We start from the raw sequence: 18386 nt of genomic DNA, 5'->3' as shown, positions 1-18386 counted from the left end.
ATACCCTTAAAAAACCCCACTAAAAAATCCCTAGGCCAGACCCGCTTGTTGAAAAAGCCATGTCTTTAGGGCGCGGCGGAAGGAGGGGAGATCCGGGATCACCCGGATCTCTGGGGGTAGTTCGTTCCAGAGGGTGGGGGCTCCCACCGAGAAGGCCCTCCCCCTGGGGGTCGCCAGCCGGCACTGTCTGGCTGACGGCCTATTGGTTGCCTATTGGGTCATAAAAGTATGCTATGATTTATATAAAATATATTTTAATGCATGTGTATACATAATATATAAAGTTGTGTTTTCTGATTTTTTCAGTATGTCCTATCGGTCCTGAAATTCACCTATCCAACACTTTTTCAAGGGTAAGCATAATTTCATATATACATGAAAAAGAAGTATTTAACCAATGGGGATTGAACCAGAGAGAAGCTAATCTTTGTACTGCATGTTTTCCAATTGCTATTTTTCCTCACCTGGAGAGCTCTTACAGTATTATGCTTAGACCTAAGTACCCTTCTGGACTACATTTCCTATTAGTAAGCCTGACTGCTGACTCTCCAGGCTATATTATATCCTAATAACAGTAAGTTGTGGGAATAATGTATGCATGCTTTGTTTTCATTTCTATTGATCACAATAGGCAAGATTATCCTGGTCTGTAGATGTGATGTGCAAATATGGTTTGCATACCATACTAAGCTATGGTTTCACATCTGGGCTGAAAAAAATTGAACAACACTAAATTGCAGCAGAGATACAGAAAACTCTGACTTTGTTACTACTATCTAGCAGTAACAGCCCAGATATGGTAGCTCTATACTCAACCATGATTCATTATAAAGCCACTGTTAGAGTTATACAATTCGCTAAGCCTATGGTGTCTTTCATCACATATTAACTCAAACTAAACAAGTGCAGTTTGTGGTTACATGTGTGAATAGGGAAGAAGAAAAAAACAAGCCATTCTTAATGTTACAGAGTTTTGGTATATAGTTAAGATGTGAACAGTTTGACTATAGGGCAGGGGTAGGCAACCTTGGCTCTTTTATGACTCATGGACGTCAACTCTCAGGAATTCTGGGAGTTGAAGTCCACGAGTCATAAAAGAGCCAAGGTTGCCTACCCCTGCTATAGGGGGATTAAATGGATCCAGTACTTTAATAAAACTAATAAAACAAGACTTTTTCTCATCTATCTGTTTACAAAAACGAGAGGAAAATGGCTTGAAATGTATTTGCCATTGTATATATCTAAGGTCTCATACTGCTTATTTCCATTTGATTCTTACTCAGTGTACCAACCTTATGATTTAATTTAATCTACATACTCCCAGAAAAAGGGCTCAGTTTTTCATCACATGTGATAGAAATATAAAAATGTCTTCTGTGTCATTTACAAACATATGTTCTTTGATAAGAAGGGGTTATTGAAGTGTATGTTCTCATTATTGGACATGTGCTTTCCAAGCAACTTGTCCACACTCTACCACTAATATTCAGTGTAGGCCTAGGAAAGACTCCTATCAAAAGTCCTAAGGGCTCCTACATTACTAAATTAGATGGATAGCTTTGTTCCTAAGTTCCCAAATAATTGAAAAAAATCCTCTAATAATAAAAAAAAAAGCAGGAATCCACATGAATGGCAACGGCAGCACACTCTGAGATTTAAAAAAAGCATAAAGCCTCTGTTGCTAGAAACTGAAATTTCACATCCTATACATTTTACAGAATCCAGGAGCCTCCATTACAGATTATAAATATCCCATTTTTTTTAACTTATATTTTTTTCACATGTGTTGTCATTGCAGGTGGCAGACACTTGTTGGTGGAATTCTCTTACATGTTTCCTGGAAAATCGGCTGGATTGAGATCAGCAGCAGTTCAAGGTATAGATGAAAGTGCAGCATAAATAAATAAACCAATGTTAACTAATAGTCTCTGAAGTACAATATTTAGATTAATATCCAATGAGAGATATATTATTTTATCATATACTTTGATTGTATTCTGAAGTGGAATTTTTAGAAAAGACATTTTTTAAAAAATTGTTTTCGTTATTGGGATGTTTTATGTGCAATAAAACTAAAACAAAAGAGATTTGATCATGTCGTCCTTGCCACCTTGATACTTTTGACACATTTATCTATGACTTTTCTCCTACATTCGTGAAATTCATAATTCCTATTTGGATCAAATATGCTGCATGATATATGCATCATAGATGTTTTTCTACTACTAAAATTGCCATAAACATTGATTAGATTTCTCAATTCCACAAAAACCAGCTTTTGAATGTCAGATGCTATCTAGAGCTAAAAACACTAGCAAACATAACAACCCTGTTTCTTGAATGTCAGCAACATTCCAGTGAAAAACTCTTCACAACATTTATTAGTTTGGGTTATTATTTGATGAAGGCTGGGTTTCCAGGGAAAGAAAAATCAATTTTAATGTTAAATAAGATAAATTCATGCTGGCTACCTTAGAAATATGAAATTATTTTCAGCCAATTACTCAGATTTTTAAACATTATATAGGTAATAAGGGATTCATATTGATTCCTGTCAGCATTATCATTTTAGTTATACCTGAAAGTAAATATGGGTGGGTGTAGGTGGTTATTTATATGCAAATAAAACGCTAAATTGTGGCATAATTTTGTGCAGCAGATGTTTAACTTCTGTTCTCTTACCCTAGTACAATCTGTTTTAAAAAAGAAGCAGCAACATTGGATGTTTCCAGACTTTTATTAATAATCTCTTTTTCTTCCTCTTACAATTTTTTCATGTTTTTTCACTGGGTTTTTTTCATGCTTTGTTCCATGAAAAATACTGCAGTTTGAAATACCGTATGCACAATGCCTTTTGACTAGTGATATTTCAAACTATCCCAATCATTTTGTTCATCATTTGCTTTACTATATTTTTTTAGATTTGGAGCCATGAGTTTTACCCCACTAGATGTCAGTGTAATTTAAGCCAGAGAATAACGACTGTTATGCCATAGTTCAGTAATAAAAGCACCTATGTTCTATATATCTGAAAGGAAGAGGATATTTGTATACTATAAAAGTCAACATCATCACTTTTGATTAAATCTAAAGACAAATAAGCATGCAGACAATACATAAGAGGAGTTTTTCATTAGATTATCAAAAACGTTTTGAATTTTTTTTCAGGCTGTTACTTCTAGCATTGTGCAAAGTAGAGATACTTGACAAAATTCACTTCCTATCTCTGTGTTAAAGCAATCCTGTCTACCAAAAAAGGTCATAGACTTTCAATACAGGTGAAACTTGAAAAATTAGAATATCGTGCAAAAGTTCATTTATTTCAGTAATGCAACTTAAAAGGTGAACCTAATATATGAGATAGACTCATTACATGCAAAGCAAGATAGTTCAAGCCGTGATGTGTCATAACTGTGATGATTATGGCTTACAGCTCATGAAACCCCAAATCCACAATCTCAGAAAATTAGAATATTACATGCAATCAATAAAACAAGGATTGTACATAGAACAATATCGGACCTCTGAAAAGTATAAGCATGCATATGTACTCAGTACTTGGTTTGGGCCCCTTTTGCAGCAATTACTGCCTCAATGCGGCATGGCATGGAAGCTATCAGCCTGTGGCACTGCTGAGGNATTCAGAATTGAGTAAATTTTATGTAAACAATTGTTAATTTATTCCAAAATGTTAATATCAGTGTGAAGTAAATTCTAAAATGTATACTGTAAAGTACTCTATCTTCTATATTTCTGTCTGACAGTTACCAGCCTTCATAGTCTTGCCCCACAATCCCTCTGATTATCAACTGGATAATCCAATTCAAGAAGAATGAACATAGAAATGTCAAACATAATCACTGAGACAGTGCTTAAGTGATGAGTTCTTTCCTCTCTTCAACCATTTTGCCATTTGCTTTCTTCAAAATATGCTTTGCCTTTAGGGATGCTATGAATGAGGAATGGTTGTATCAGCCACTTTGGATTTCTCTTAGTTTCTTATTTCTGTTCATATTATATTTGATTAATTGAAATTATTTTTTCTGGATGGATTTTTTAAAAATATATGCAGTTGTTTTGTTTGTTTGTTTTTTAAAAACTAATATTGTATCTTTGTAGTTCTTTTCATGCATTTTGTATACTCTTTTATAACCCACAGTTTTATGCTTGTTGCTGAGCTGTAATGTGAAATTGGGAGAATTGTGAATTTTAAATTAATTTTCAGTTTAATTATCAACTTTTACATTACTAATTTTCTCTGTATTAATTGCAATAACATTGAAAACCATCATTTTATAATATAATTTATTTTCTATAAGTATAGCATGGATTGAAATATCCAAGAATTGAAAGTTTGCTTTGATATAGGTATATTCTTTGAAGCTTTTCTTTTCTATTCTGTTCCTCTGAATGGACAGGCAAAGAAGGCACCTTAAATAGTTTCTAAATGAATTTGGCTTTTAAGTTCATTAACAAAGGAAGCCTGAATTGCTTTTTGTTTGGATACTGCTTTTTTTATTGATGCTTTTGATTTTTTTCATTGAACAGTTATTGTCAAGTTTCATTGTGAAAAAGTAATAATAGAACTGCAGTTTTGATCTGTCATCCCCAAGTCACTGATACAGTGACCCTTTCTATTTGTGTAATATTACATATTTCTTCCTTACATGTTAAAAATATACAGCCCAGAGCTTCTACAGTCATTATAGCAGACTCCGATTTTCACCATTTGTATGATTTGGCCCATAAGAAGGATTGCTGCTAAAGCATTTCCTGTAGTTGTAGACATTCTTTCCAACCCTCTTGGCAGTACAGAATTCAGTTGTTACATCATGGGAACAACTTTTGTGCCCTTTTCCATTGCTTCTTATATGGCCAAGGATTCTTAAAACTTCACACTGTGGTCAGTGATCTCTATGGAGGTCTTGTTCTCAAGCCTGGTGCTTTATTTTTCTCCCAGCTCAGATGACTGAATATTTTAAGGAAGCATCTGATTGGATTTTACCAACAGTGTAATTGCTGTTGCTAGATTGGTCCTAAGGAAATTTATCTGGACCAATGTCCTTAAAAGGGATGATAATATTCAAACTTATGGTTAGCCTTATCTGGTTGTAGAGTATTAAGAGATTTCAGCATATGTTAATGAATAATTTGAACTATAAATCAGGTAGCAATCACTCAATTGGATTTATGCATAACCCTTGGATTTAAATCATATGTACTTTTGGTATGGTCAACAATTAAACATCAATCAAATGTTTTTATTTTATTGAAACAGTTTGCCCTTTTTTCTGACTATACTATAAGGTATTTTTTATAAATTGTTATTTGCTTCCACAGTATTCTTGAAAGTACATTTTAAGGCACTTTCAAAACATGATATCAATACTAATAAGGCCATTTGAATTCATTCACACTTTATGCACACACACACACATACTTATAATAATAAAGTAGTTATCAGAAAATGCAGACACGGATCAATGTGTTACTGAAGTATGCAGAGACCATACCTATTTGGATTTATTTTAACTATATATTTTATTCTCATCTAATCAAAGCAATGCTTGTATTTTTCTTTGGCTGAAATTATTTTTATTCAGGAAAAAAGGATGTCTTCTGTGGTTGTTCATAAATAGAATATGATGACATGAAAATATATGAAGGATGATGATAATGATTATTTGTTACAGGTCTGAAGTATTATCATGGCTTCCAGCTTCTGCACTTTTTGTGGGTATTATTTATTCAGGTTCCAGGGCCTTATCTAGATTGGTAAGATATGCAAATAGTATTTGGCATGCCTTTTTATTAATGTTTCACTACAAATGTCAATAAGATTGAACTAATTAATATTACCATAGTTAAAGACTACATGTAGAACATCGAAAATTGAATAGATAGTACTAGAAGTCATAACAGGGCTTACTGCACAAACAGTAAACAGTAAATTCCCTTTCTAATGCCCAATTCTGCAGAAAATCTGTGCAATTTGACTCCAGCTTTTGAATATGCGTGGCATGGATTAATATGAAAGATGTTCCTTCAGTCCCATATCACTCATAAAGTAGTGCCCCAAAGGCTGCTGCACCAATACATATAATAATTGTGAAAATAATTCCATCAATGAATTGGTCATTCTTTATTATTTGCTGGCCTTGAAATCAGTGTGTGATCTTAAGTAAAAACATAAATCTGTGCTACAAACCACTCATACAAGAATTGTGTACCAAGTTATGAAAACATGAACATCAACATTGGACTGGGCCCAAATTCCTGTCCTTCTCTTAATTCCTTTAACCCAGGGGTGTCAAACTGCTGCCCCGCAGGCCAGGTGCATCATGCCGAAACCGCGCCCACCCCATTGCCGGCAATGGAAAAAAAGTTGTGATACGTCGCAACACGTCACTTGACGTTGTGAGTTTGACACCCCTGCTTTAACCTTTTATTATCCCACCCATAAAAGGATTCAGACCAAGAAGCATCACAAAGGAGATTTCTGCAGTTGAAATATCACAGATTATATGGCATATGTTGGCTACTTGCTTCTCCTTTGTCTAAGAAGTGAGGTTTGTAATGAGATGGATCCTCATGTGGCTGAAATGAATTGATCAGATGATAGATTTGGAGAGATGGGAACCAAAGGATAGATTTGGAGAGATGGGAACTAAAATTGATTGGTCCAACATACTGAATTTCCTTTCCTAAAGCCTAAAAGGTCTAAAAATGACGATGAAAGACAATAAACATCTGGTGAAAGTTAGCTGAGCTGGGCAATCTGAGCCATAGTTGGCAGGAAAACACATTTCTCTTGGCCCTATGAAGAGCCAATAGCATTAGGGAGGTGAAAGGTGTATGTGTGTGTAAATGTGTTGATTTGGCTGCAGAAAAGGAAAAATATAAATTCTGATGTCAGATTTCCTAGGATAGCATTATTCTAGTGTTTCCTTTCATTGTGCACTAGTTCAAGAAACTTACGCTTAGCCATGGATCTTCCTTCTCTCTCAGCAACAAAAATGGCAACAAGCCCAGCAGTGGAGCTGTGAGCTGTTGTTTTTTTTCTTTTCTTTTCCTGCTTCTGGTGAAAGGCTTGTTATCTCTGTGCCTTGTTCACTTGTTTTCTTTTAATACTGGTTCTTACAAATTCCCAGGTAATTAAAATGAAACTTTTGTAGCTGCAATCTCTTAGATTTAGTCACCCTTGAGCATGTTCTGTATCTTCAGTTAACTTAGAATAACAGAAGAACAAATAAATTGTCTATTGAAAACATTTGCTAGAGTCAAAATATTGAAAAACACTTCAAAGAGACCTCATATATAAAAAGATTTTCTTATAAGTTAATTTGTCTAGAGTCTAGACTTTCAGTATTTCACACTTTCCATGTTTCCATTCCATTTTTGGAATAAGAAAATGAGTTATTAGGGAAAATCTGTGGTACTATATGTATACAATTCGCTCCCTCCATTTCAATAAGAATGGCCCTGTTGATGTAGTCACAACAATAACATCTCTTTCAAAGATGGAGGCAGGCCTATAACCACTGCAACTTTTCCTCCCATCAGGGATACCATGTGATAGCTCTGAGCATCAGGGCAATGTAAAGAAGTCTTTGCTTTCCTCTCTTCTAACTTAGATGTCTTCAAGTGTGTAGCAAACTTTTACAAACTGAAACTGAAGGAAAACTTCTGAGGGGGTCCTATCAAATGTCTGCTGTTAGTGCCATCAGATGGGCAGAAGGTGATGGGCAGCTTGATTTACAGTGTCTGCAATGCTAACTTTGTTGGTCCCATTTTCTTTCCTGGCAGCCAATTCCTATCTTTCTTACCTTACACAATGCTGCAGATGTTATATTTTATGGAGTGGAAGCCTTGGTGCAGAAAGAGGTATGGATAATTAATTAAATGGCCTTTATATCCCTGTATATCAGGTTTATCTAGACCCTTTGTTAACTATATTTTCTTAGGCTAAATATTTCAGATATTAATGCATGCACATATTAAATACAATACTTTTGCAAATTAATTTCAAATAATTTAATTCTTCTAGGAGATGGTATATTTACAGCAAACCTTTGAAGTTATGAGAGATGGAGAGAAAGAGAGAAAGCATGTGAAGGGAAAACTGTATATGATAAAAAAAAATTGTATTACTTAAATGTAAGCAGCTCGAAGTTATCTGCATATGAGTTGGACAGCCATATAAATTTGTTTAATAAAATAAATAAGTATTATTTTGAAGATTCATAAGTGATTTTGACAAAGCAAAGCTTATTTTGAGGAGGCCTTAGGTTGAAGCTATAAGAGTTGTATTTTAATCATGGCACTGCCTTATTCTCATATGCTTCTTGATATCTTCCACTCTCGTTTTCTTATTGGAGCCTTTTGTGCTGTCCACTCTTGAGTTTTCCAAACGATGCGGGTGTGGTAGTGCTTGAAAGAAGTTGACCTTGATTCAAGAAGTTTTTCTCTTTTTTTTTTCATCTGTCCAGCATCCTGAGGAACTGTTTCCCAGCTTGAAGTCTTTTTTGAAATCTTTATTGAGTAACTTAGAACAATCATAACTCTCTTTTTCATAATAATTCCTGAAATCCCTGGAATTTCCATAAAATCACCAGGAAGTGGTTGCCAAATCTTACACAAAATGTTTAATCTGGATTTGATGTCCACAGCACACACTTTATGGACATTTAATGATGTTTAATACTGATAATTATTTATATATAAAACATGTGTTGCATAAGTATAAACTTTTAAAGTATTTTATGGAACTATTTCTATTACCACAATGTGGGATAGATATAATCTTTGGAGGGGGATACATTCTCTTTCATTTATTTGGGTAGCTGGTGATAGAAAGTTTGCTACCAGCATTTGGAATAGTGATATATAGGATCTCTAGAGATTATTTTAAAAAGTTTATGAGATATATATGATCTATAGACAACTGAATGCCCAGTCCAGCATATTGGAGACACTGCTAAGGAAAAACAGCCTGAAATCTTTGAATAAGTGTTATCTTTGTATTAGTTACTCTCGCAGCTTAGCACATGTTCCTGGTTGTGAGGTAAAATATGTTTTATCCTTATATTACTGAAATCACAATAAATGAAATTCTATCAGAAAACAGGTGACATTCAAATGCATGGTAACGTTTTCTTTCATTAATCATGTTTTGAAGGTGGGTTTTTTGATATTATTGTGTTTTTTTTCTTAACAGCAGAACTCTGCCCTAAAACTCTGCAGGTAAGTTTCCAATGTTTGTTCAATGTGGATATGTATGGAATTCGACAGAGACAATACATGAACAGCTGATCCTCTATTTAATAAAGAGTTAGGAGTATTCATCGTATATTACATGGTAGGTTGTAATTAGTGCACGTTTGAATAATGCAGTATTCAATTTAGTGTGAATTGTAAATTGTTACCAGATCATGTTTAATGCAACTCAGAATTCAGTTAATGCAAGGTTAATGTGTGCTCAGTTGAGGCGAGCCCCTGTGCAATTGAGGTTGAAGTTGGGGTTCAGATGCTACTCATCTTCATGTGTGCAAAATGGAGAAAAGGAAGAAAATAGTACATTAGAATAGTATTTTTCAACCATGGCAAATTTAAACTGTGTACTTCAACTCCCAGAATTCCCCAACCAGCATAGCAAAGTGATAGAAGTATCACTTTGAATAGTGCAAATTTGAATAATACAACCATTTTCATAAAATTTATTAACTGAACTAATTATAATAATAATAATGGTAAAGTTGGAAGGGATCTTGGAGGTCATCTAGTCCAACCCCCTGCTCAGGCAGGAAACCCTATACCATTTTGGACAAATGGCTGTCCAGTTTCTTCTTAAAAACTTCCAGTGTTAGAGCATTCACCGCTTCTGGAGGCAGGTTGTTCCACTGGTTAATTGTTCTAACTGTCAGGAGGTTTCTCCTTAGTTCTAGGTTACTTCTCTCTTTGGTTAGTTTCCACCCGTTGCTTCTTGTCCTGCCTTCAGACTCTTTTGAAAATAGCTTGACTCCCTCGTCTTTGTGGCAGCCCCTGAGATATTGGAACACTGCTATCATGTCCCTCCTCGTCCTTCTCTTCGTTAAACTAGACATACCCAATTCCAGCAACCGTTCCTTATATGCTTTAGCCTCCAGTCCCCTAATCATCTTTGTTGCTCTTCTCTGTACTCTTTTTAGAGTCTCAACATCTTTTTTACATCGTGGTGACCAAAACTGGATGCAGTATTCCAAGTGTGGCCTTACCAAGGCATTGTAAAGTGGTATTAATACTTCACGTGATCTTGATTCTATCCCTCTGTTAATGCAGCCTAGCACTGTGTTGGCTTTTTTGGCAGCTGCAGCACACTGCTGGCTCCTATTTAAATGATTGTCCACTAGGACTCCGAGGTCCCTCTCACAGTTACTACTATTGAGCAAGGTACCCCCTATACTATACCTGTACATTTGGTTTTTCTTGCCTAAATGTAGAACCTTACTTTTTACTTTAATTGAAACCTACCTTATGTAGGTTGCAATGTATGTGGCATTTATTTAGTTAAACCTCAATCCTGTTAAAACCTATGACCAATGTACATAGTGTTTATAATTAAAAATACGATTGTTTAAAATATTATTGTTTCAGAACAGTCTTTTTTCAGGATTATAACTGGACTTCAATTTGCATTTGCATTTGTCAAGATTTGATAGGGTGGTTTAGTAATAAATCTTCTATTCTCTAATTATGTGATTACATTTAAGTAAGGAAAAATGTTTCAAACAACCTTGACAATTGTTTAGGTATGTTAAAGTATAAAAAACTATGATATAAATGTAGTGGAGAAAAAAGAATCTGTTGGAAACAGTTCTGCTGTAAAAAAAGTTCAAACTACTTTGAACTTTGTCAGCCTTTCCTAACTTTTTGTCCTATAGGAGTGGATTGTCAGGCCAGATAGAAATTATAGGAGTTTCATCTAATTTATCAAGAGAACAGTAGGGAAGAGAAAGCTCATTTAAGAAACCTTTGAGAATTCATTTGATTAGGATTTTATATATTTGTATATTTTCCTTAATACAATTAAAATTGAAAGCAATTTCAGGGAGGTTATTTTCCCGTGGGAATGGGTAAGAACCTGATTTCTCATAATCTCCAGGAACCCCTTAGAAAAAGGAAATGTATCACATATTTCCATCCCTATATATGATATCACTGGCACCTGTTGTTCATGCAAGAAATGTGAATGGGCCAACATGGAATGCCATAAAGCTATTACATCCCTGGGCCATATCTTCTTTTAGGATCATTGGACTCCTTTTCCTAATACTGATTTTGTAAGTTTGGCGGTTTGTCTGTAGGATAGTCAGACAAAAAAAATCATTTCATTTTAAAATAGGTCATTCTATCAAACAATTTAAAATTAGGGTTGTTTAGGAGCAGTGTTTATGTTAAATGAAAAAAACAGAGGCATCTAATCCCCTCTGTGCACTTATCGCCATTGTAATTGAACCCGTCCACCTTACTGGTTGTCTTCCACTTCTCCTTCTTTCCATCTTTCCCAGCATTAGAACCTTTTGGCATAATGTGTTCAAGGTAGGATAATTTCAGCCTGGTCATTTGTGCCTCAAGTGAGAACTCTAGATTGACTTGGTCAAATTGTTTTCTTGGCTATCTACAGTATTCTCAGGATCTTGTATAACACTAAATGTTCAAAGGTGTTCAAAGGCATCGATACTCTTCCTGTCCTTTTTCATCAAAGTCCAACTTTTGCTTCCACGTTTTAATGATGATACACAATAATAAATATGAGATGGAAGCCAGGCTGATTAAATTAGTACATTAGCACTTGTGTCTATGGAGATTCTCTTCCTCAGGGAAAAAAAACAGTCTAGTTACCGTTTGAAAGAGCAACTCTGAGGCATAAATTAGCACTCAAATATTTCTCTGATCAGCCATGAAGTCCCCTGGGGATTTTGGACCAGATTCAAAGGATTATTATGAGAATAAAAAAAATGGGGCAGGAATGACATATGTACTTTCTGATCTAGTGGAAGGAAGACTAAGAAATGTTAACATAAAAAATATATATTATTTTTAACCACAGTTTGAAATAGAAACATAATTTATTGGAATCTCTGGTGCTAAGTGCCCTTTTTATCTTTAATTGCAGAGTGCTGATTCTTTTGCTGGCCGCAGGGGGGCTTCCTTTCTATGACCCACAGGTTAGTTGTTTTCAAAGAAATCCTGAACTTGCTATGAAAAGCACAAACTCTCTTGTAATAGATGCCTGAAATAGTGACAGAATGAACTTCACTAAATGGTTTGAACTAAGGAATATTTTACCTAGAACAGAGTTTCTCAACTTTGGCAAGTTTAAAATGTCGGACTTCAATTCCCAGAGTTCTCCAGTCAGCATGCATGTTAGTCCATTGCATTTCAGGTATGCTGTAGAACAGTGGTTCTCAACCTTTTTAATGCTGCGACCCCCAACCGGTCGTAAGTTGAGGACTAAACTGGTCGTAAGTCGAGGACTAAACCGGTCGTAAGTCGAGGACTAAACCGGTCGTAAGTCGAGGACTACCCAACCGGTCGTAAGTCGAGGACTTTCCCTGCCTGGGAGCGCCGCGCATGCGTGGTTCCGCCCCCTGCGCCGGCCGAGGCGTAGCTGGCAAGCGGCAGAGACGGAGCAGGCTGACCACCAGCTGGCCCAGCTCAAGGGAGGTAAGGCACCCGCCGGAAAAGGGGAAAAAAATGGCGGACAGCCTTGCTTGGCGACCCCCGTGAAATGGTCAATTGACCCCAAATGGGGTTGCGACTCATAGGTTGAGAACCGCTGCTGTAGAACAAAGTAAGTCAATAAAAAGCAAATATATTTATGGCCCTTTAAGGATATTGCATATTGCAATAATAAGTTCAATAACTTCAAACATATGCAGAATATTATTTTTATTGGGTATTTTAAATTTCTCATTCACTGTGTATGATAATGCATGTGTTTTATAACCCACCTCTCTGAAATTGGATGCATTTTAATACAGTGTTCCTTAGCACCTCTCCATTTTATATCTTGTTGCAGTTTGAACAGTATGCCAAAACCAGTTTTGCACTTTCTTCAAAATTTTTGTTCTCTGTGACAGAAGGTTTTTTCTCTATCCTATTCTTAATTCATGAGAATTTCTTTAGAGTTACTTTTAGGAGTATTGTGGGCTTGTTTATTGGTAGATATGGCCAAAGATGAGATTGCTGTTTTTGCTTTTTCTATGAAAACTATAACATCGTTAGTGTGGTGAAGTGATACATAAAATGCTTTACTTATTAAAGTATTCCCACTGTAACAGTCACAACTGAAACAAGGACACTTTGATGTTTTATTTTGCAGTTTGATACAGATGGCTATTTTTGGGCTGTCATACACCTACTATGTGTTGGTAAGTTTTTAATAAATTAGCAAAAAAATAATTCAACTTTCTGGCCTACGCATAGCTCCTCTTTGCTATGAGTCTCAGTTTTCTGTCTTTACTCCATACAGTATCCAGTGGCTTACATAAGCACTGTCTTTGTTACTTTCTGCTGGAATAAAAAATCATGTAATAGAAACCTGTATGTCCTCTCCAATGGTCCATGTTTGATCCAACTTTACACTGAATTATATAGCATTGTGAAAATGGAAAAGTAAATTAACAGAATCAAGTGGGAAGATTGCAGAACAGAGAAAATTTTTTTTACAATTCTTTTAATTTCAGGATTAGGAAAAGAAATTTAATCTGTACTAGATAGGAAAAAAGATAGTTATAAATACAAAATGCAACCTAAGCTGAAATAACTTTGATGCTATAGAAGGTTTGGATTTTTATACAGGCAAGTAGATTTTAAACCATAGCTCTGTGTCTCCCTTTCTGAAATTGTTCCTTAGCTGTACCAGAGGATGCAAAATATATTAACACTCCAACTTCATGTTTTTTCTTTCACAGGTGCTTACAAAGTATTTTACAAGTTGTGGAAACCAAATTCTCTAAGGTGATTCATGTTTTTTTTCTGAATATGAAGTATTTATAATAACACTAGCTGGTCTGGAGAAGGAAAAAATATTATATTCTTTAGTTCTTTATATAATTAAGAAGGATTAATAAGGAGACAGAAGGAAGAAATTGATGGTTGTCTTTTGCAAGTATAGGTTAATTTTCCATAGTTTGATACCCTTGAGATGTATTGAAACAAAATTCTCAAAATTTCTTTGCCAGCTTATCCAGTAATAAATAGGTACCACTTTGGTGGGAAGGTAACTGCACTCTGAGATTTCATGTTGGCCACATGACCGCAGAAAAGTCTTCGGACAGCTTTGGCTTAATGGCCTTGAAAGGGAGATGAGCATCACCACCTATAGTCAGCAACAACTAGCGGAGTCAAATATGCAGGGACTCCTTTACCTTACTTTATCTATCCGGTAGTAGCTGAAAATTCTGGAAGTTACTTTTGGTCCCAACATATCTAGAAAAACCTGGTTTGAAAGAATAGCATTATTAGAAACAGATATAATGAATGTAAATATTGTTCAGTAGAAGATTCTTACCATTCATTATGGTAATTAAATAATCTCTAGAGCACAAAAAGTATGAGTAGATTTATTTATTTATAAACTTTATTGATTGCCTCAGTTCTGAGGGACTCCAGGCAGTGTACAGGTCTAACACATAATAACTGATACATAATTTGATGGAAAACAGTAACAATCTTTCTGACTTCATTAACTGCATACAACCAATCCCCACTCAAAGATATTCCAAAAATACCAAATTTATATTTGCCTCCAGGTAATGAGCATGGAAGCCACCTTTGCTTCTGGAGGCACCTTATTCCAAAAGAGGGGAGTCCGCACAAAGAACACCCTCCATCGAGCTCTTCCCTTTACACCTCATAATAGGAAGACACTTTCAACAGATGCATCCTGCTCATCCAGATCAGTTGTCCATCTCTCAAGCCAAAGTCAGTGGCAACAGAAAGTACAGTGATAAGACAGGCTCCATAAATAATTGGTTATTCCCTGAAAATATAATTGAAATATAGATACATAATTTACAGATGACTATATTTTTGAGTAAGGACAATCTCTGAAAAAGAATTGTCAATCTTTTTCTAATTCCATAGATCAATTAAACATCTCACTTTCTAGTATGAAGAAAAAAAATGCTGGTTTTAGATCAGAGTGTGAAAAATGTGTTGGAAAGCCTGATCTGTAGTTTTCTGGAACCAAGAACACTACTCGAGCAATTTCTGTCACCTTATCATAGAAATGATGGGAAGATAAGCTTGTTTAAACTTCTTGTTAGCTACCTACCATGAGTATTTAACTACCTTGGTGAAACATTTTCATCTCCAAGACAACTCTAGATGTCACACAATAAATATACAGTCAAGCTAACATGTATCTGTCAGATTAAAGGACCTGCCTAAATCAAACTCAAGAAATCTCGTAATTGAAAGAAAATAAAAGTTAATATCAAAAGTGTATGTTTGTATATATAATTATTTAAGGGGTAATTGACATTGTTTGACAGAGTTCTGACATTAAAGTAACTGACTTTTTTTTCCTTCTTAGTAACTCTGAACAACAATACATAAACTATGCATTCAGGTACATTATATCTTGATTAAGGAAAAATATGGAATGTTTACCATCCCTTCATAACTGTACATACATTAAGTTGAATGACTTTAATATCTATCATATTCATATTACTCATTCATCTTATTTAATGCTATTTTTTACTTAATTATATTTTGATGGAAACACCAAAGCAATTTTTCTATGCATTATCAGCTAGTTATAAAAAAAGAGTGAATTCTGAATTGAATGTGATATAATGTGATGCCCCAGAGCAGTCATGCTGCATTCCATGGAATCTATACTGAGAATCAAATGGACCTAGAAAATGGATATTTTTGTGTGTGTCAATATTCAGGAATGCTGCTTACATTTGCAAAAAATGTCTTTCTGCAACATTAGACTCACAAATATAGAAGCATGCTGTATTTATAGAATCCTGATACCCAGATGGATCAGAAAATAAGTCAAAGAGCCTACAGCCCCCTTGAGAATATTTTTAGATGAATTGAGGAAGGTCTCTGGAAGAGTCCTAGATTAAGGAAGTTATTGTAATAAATAATGGGTTATCTATTGGTATATTAAAATTACAAATTAATTATATCTTTTGTTTCTAGTGTGGTGATGTTGGCTTTTGCATCCCACCCAACAGGTAAAAATAACAACAATTATAATTGGTATATATGTGTGTGTGTGCATTTTTCAGACCTAGTGTTATTTCTTTATGTATGCTACCTCAGATGCTCTGATATTGCATGATTTGGGAGCTGCACATGCATAGCTTCTTCACTGCTAATATTGTTGTGAATATGTGCACATTAGAGTTTGATGTTGAGGCCGAGGAATGCAGCTCAGCATGTGAAGGAGAGTCTGAAAAATGAAATTGTTCATCATTGCATCTCAACTGACAAATAACACTTAATGCTCACTTTATGAATCAGAATTGTCTACTGTGTTTGATTACAGCATTTTAGAGGCCCACTCCTCAGGGTCTTACAGTGGTGTCAGCCCTTGTTGCCCTCTAGCATGGCTCCTGTCTGCCTACAGAATAGCAATTCCAAGTCTTTTCCTTTATGCTGAATACTACTTCACCATCAAGAGTTTTGGGAAACATTGTAGATCATTTCAAGGCAAAAGGATAGATTTCTTTCTGTTGATGGTCTACAAAGGAGAGAGTTCAGCTTTGCCAGTAAAGTACTTTTACTTCTAGCATGCTATAAAACAGAATTTAGTCTTTTAATTTTGATCTCCAAAGATTGTAAAATAAAACAACTTGCAGAATATACAGCATTCAAATTTTGTGTAAACTGGGAGACAGTGAGTTCTAGTTTCTCCTTAGGCACAAAGCCTGCTGGGTAACCTTGGGCTGGCTATATTCTCTTAGCCCTAGGAAGGAGACAATGGCAAACCATTTCTGAAAAAGAAAACCTCATGGACTTGTCAGGGCACTCTCTGAGAACTGAATATGATTAAATGGAAAAAAAGACAGGTCTTTAGTTTACAATTGCTATGGTTTTTAGCCAACAACATTGAACTAGAAGACCTCCAAGGTCCCTTCCAACTCTGTTATTCGGTTATCCAAAAAACAAGCTAGCTATTGTGAGGTGGTCTTCTCTCCAGAATCTGCATGTCCCAGAGTCCCTCAAATGTTAGGACAGGCCATTTTAAAGAAAACACAGAGTTGGGAATCAGCAATCTCCCCCCCCAAAAGTGGGCAAGCCTTTATTTACCCCCTGATTCTCCCAGATGAAGAAAAAATGATAACACAGGCAGGTGAAAAATAAATCAACTTCTAGCCTTTTCAATAAACTCTTATACTTATTCCTAATTTTCCCCTATGATTAATGTTTGCTGGTCTGCTATTTAGGGGAAGATAATGAAAAACGTCTGTAAATCTTGTAGGATCTTATAACAAGTAGTCCTCGATTTAACAACTATTCATCCAGTGATTATTCAAAATTACAATGGCCCTGAAAAAAGTGATTTATGACCATTTTTCACACTTATGACTGTTGCAGCATTCACATGGTCACATGATCAAAATTTGGACACTTGGCATGTATTTATGATGGTTGCAGTGTACAGGGTCATGTGATCACCTTTTGACAAGCAAAATCAATGGGTAAGCTGGATTTACTTAACAACTGTGTTACTAACTTAACAACTTCAGTGATTCACTTAACAATTGTGGCAAGAAACTCATGGGGCAAAACTCATTTAACAACTGTCTTGCTTAAGCAATGGAAATGTTGGAGTCAAGGACTACCTGTGTTTTTCAAGACCACAAAAATCTCTGATTTTTAGGAGCTGGAATACATTTAACATACAATGCACCTCTTTTTGTGCAATGTATTCTCAGATGCAACTTAACAGGTTCCTCTTTTATGAAATCCTGAAATGGAAATCCAGTTGCTATCTTCTCCCTCTCTCCCTTTGCTGTTTCTTCTCTTCACAACAATTCAGTTATGGAGGGAAATAGTCAATGCTTGCAAATATTTCCTGCAGCATCGTATGGAGCAATATATATATATATAGCCAGCGGAAAACAAATTATTCCCTGAACAACCATGATTATAAATGGGAGTCTTGCTCATGAATTTCCATGGAAAATACAAACATTTTTAAAGTAGAAACATGCTCCTTAAATGGCATTCTTCCCTTTTTTTACAACCTGATTTCAGACTGATGAGAAAGAGAATGAAATGTTGTAAGTGCAGTGGCAAATTGTTGAAGTGATAAAAATCATGTTAAAACCAAAAATAAGTAATATAATTCCAGTGTTAAAATGTTGTGTTCCTCT

General features: G+C 35.3%; 1 protein-coding gene across 1 annotated transcript in view; it reads left to right on the top strand.

The window, feature by feature from the left end:
- Nucleotides 1-18386, top strand: part of TMEM241 (transmembrane protein 241) — a 39698-nt gene that overhangs the window by 4256 nt on the left and 17056 nt on the right. The window contains exons 2-11 of the mRNA XM_015821198.1: nt 307-353; nt 1799-1876; nt 5694-5775; nt 7807-7884; nt 9218-9243; nt 12155-12206; nt 13364-13412; nt 13956-14001; nt 15581-15616; nt 16204-16238. Of these exons, the coding sequence (XP_015676684.1) occupies nt 307-353; nt 1799-1876; nt 5694-5775; nt 7807-7884; nt 9218-9243; nt 12155-12206; nt 13364-13412; nt 13956-14001; nt 15581-15616; nt 16204-16238 (529 nt within the window). The remainder of the gene's footprint in view (nt 1-306; nt 354-1798; nt 1877-5693; nt 5776-7806; nt 7885-9217; nt 9244-12154; nt 12207-13363; nt 13413-13955; nt 14002-15580; nt 15617-16203; nt 16239-18386) is intronic.

The sequence above is a fragment of the Protobothrops mucrosquamatus genome, unplaced genomic scaffold (genome assembly GCF_001527695.2).
Source record: "Protobothrops mucrosquamatus isolate PMUCROS unplaced genomic scaffold, P.Mucros_1.0 scaffold_11, whole genome shotgun sequence".
NCBI lineage: Eukaryota > Metazoa > Chordata > Lepidosauria > Squamata > Viperidae > Protobothrops > Protobothrops mucrosquamatus.
The sequence above is the reverse complement of the archived record's forward strand: the minus strand, read 5'-3'. Positions and strand labels throughout refer to the sequence as shown.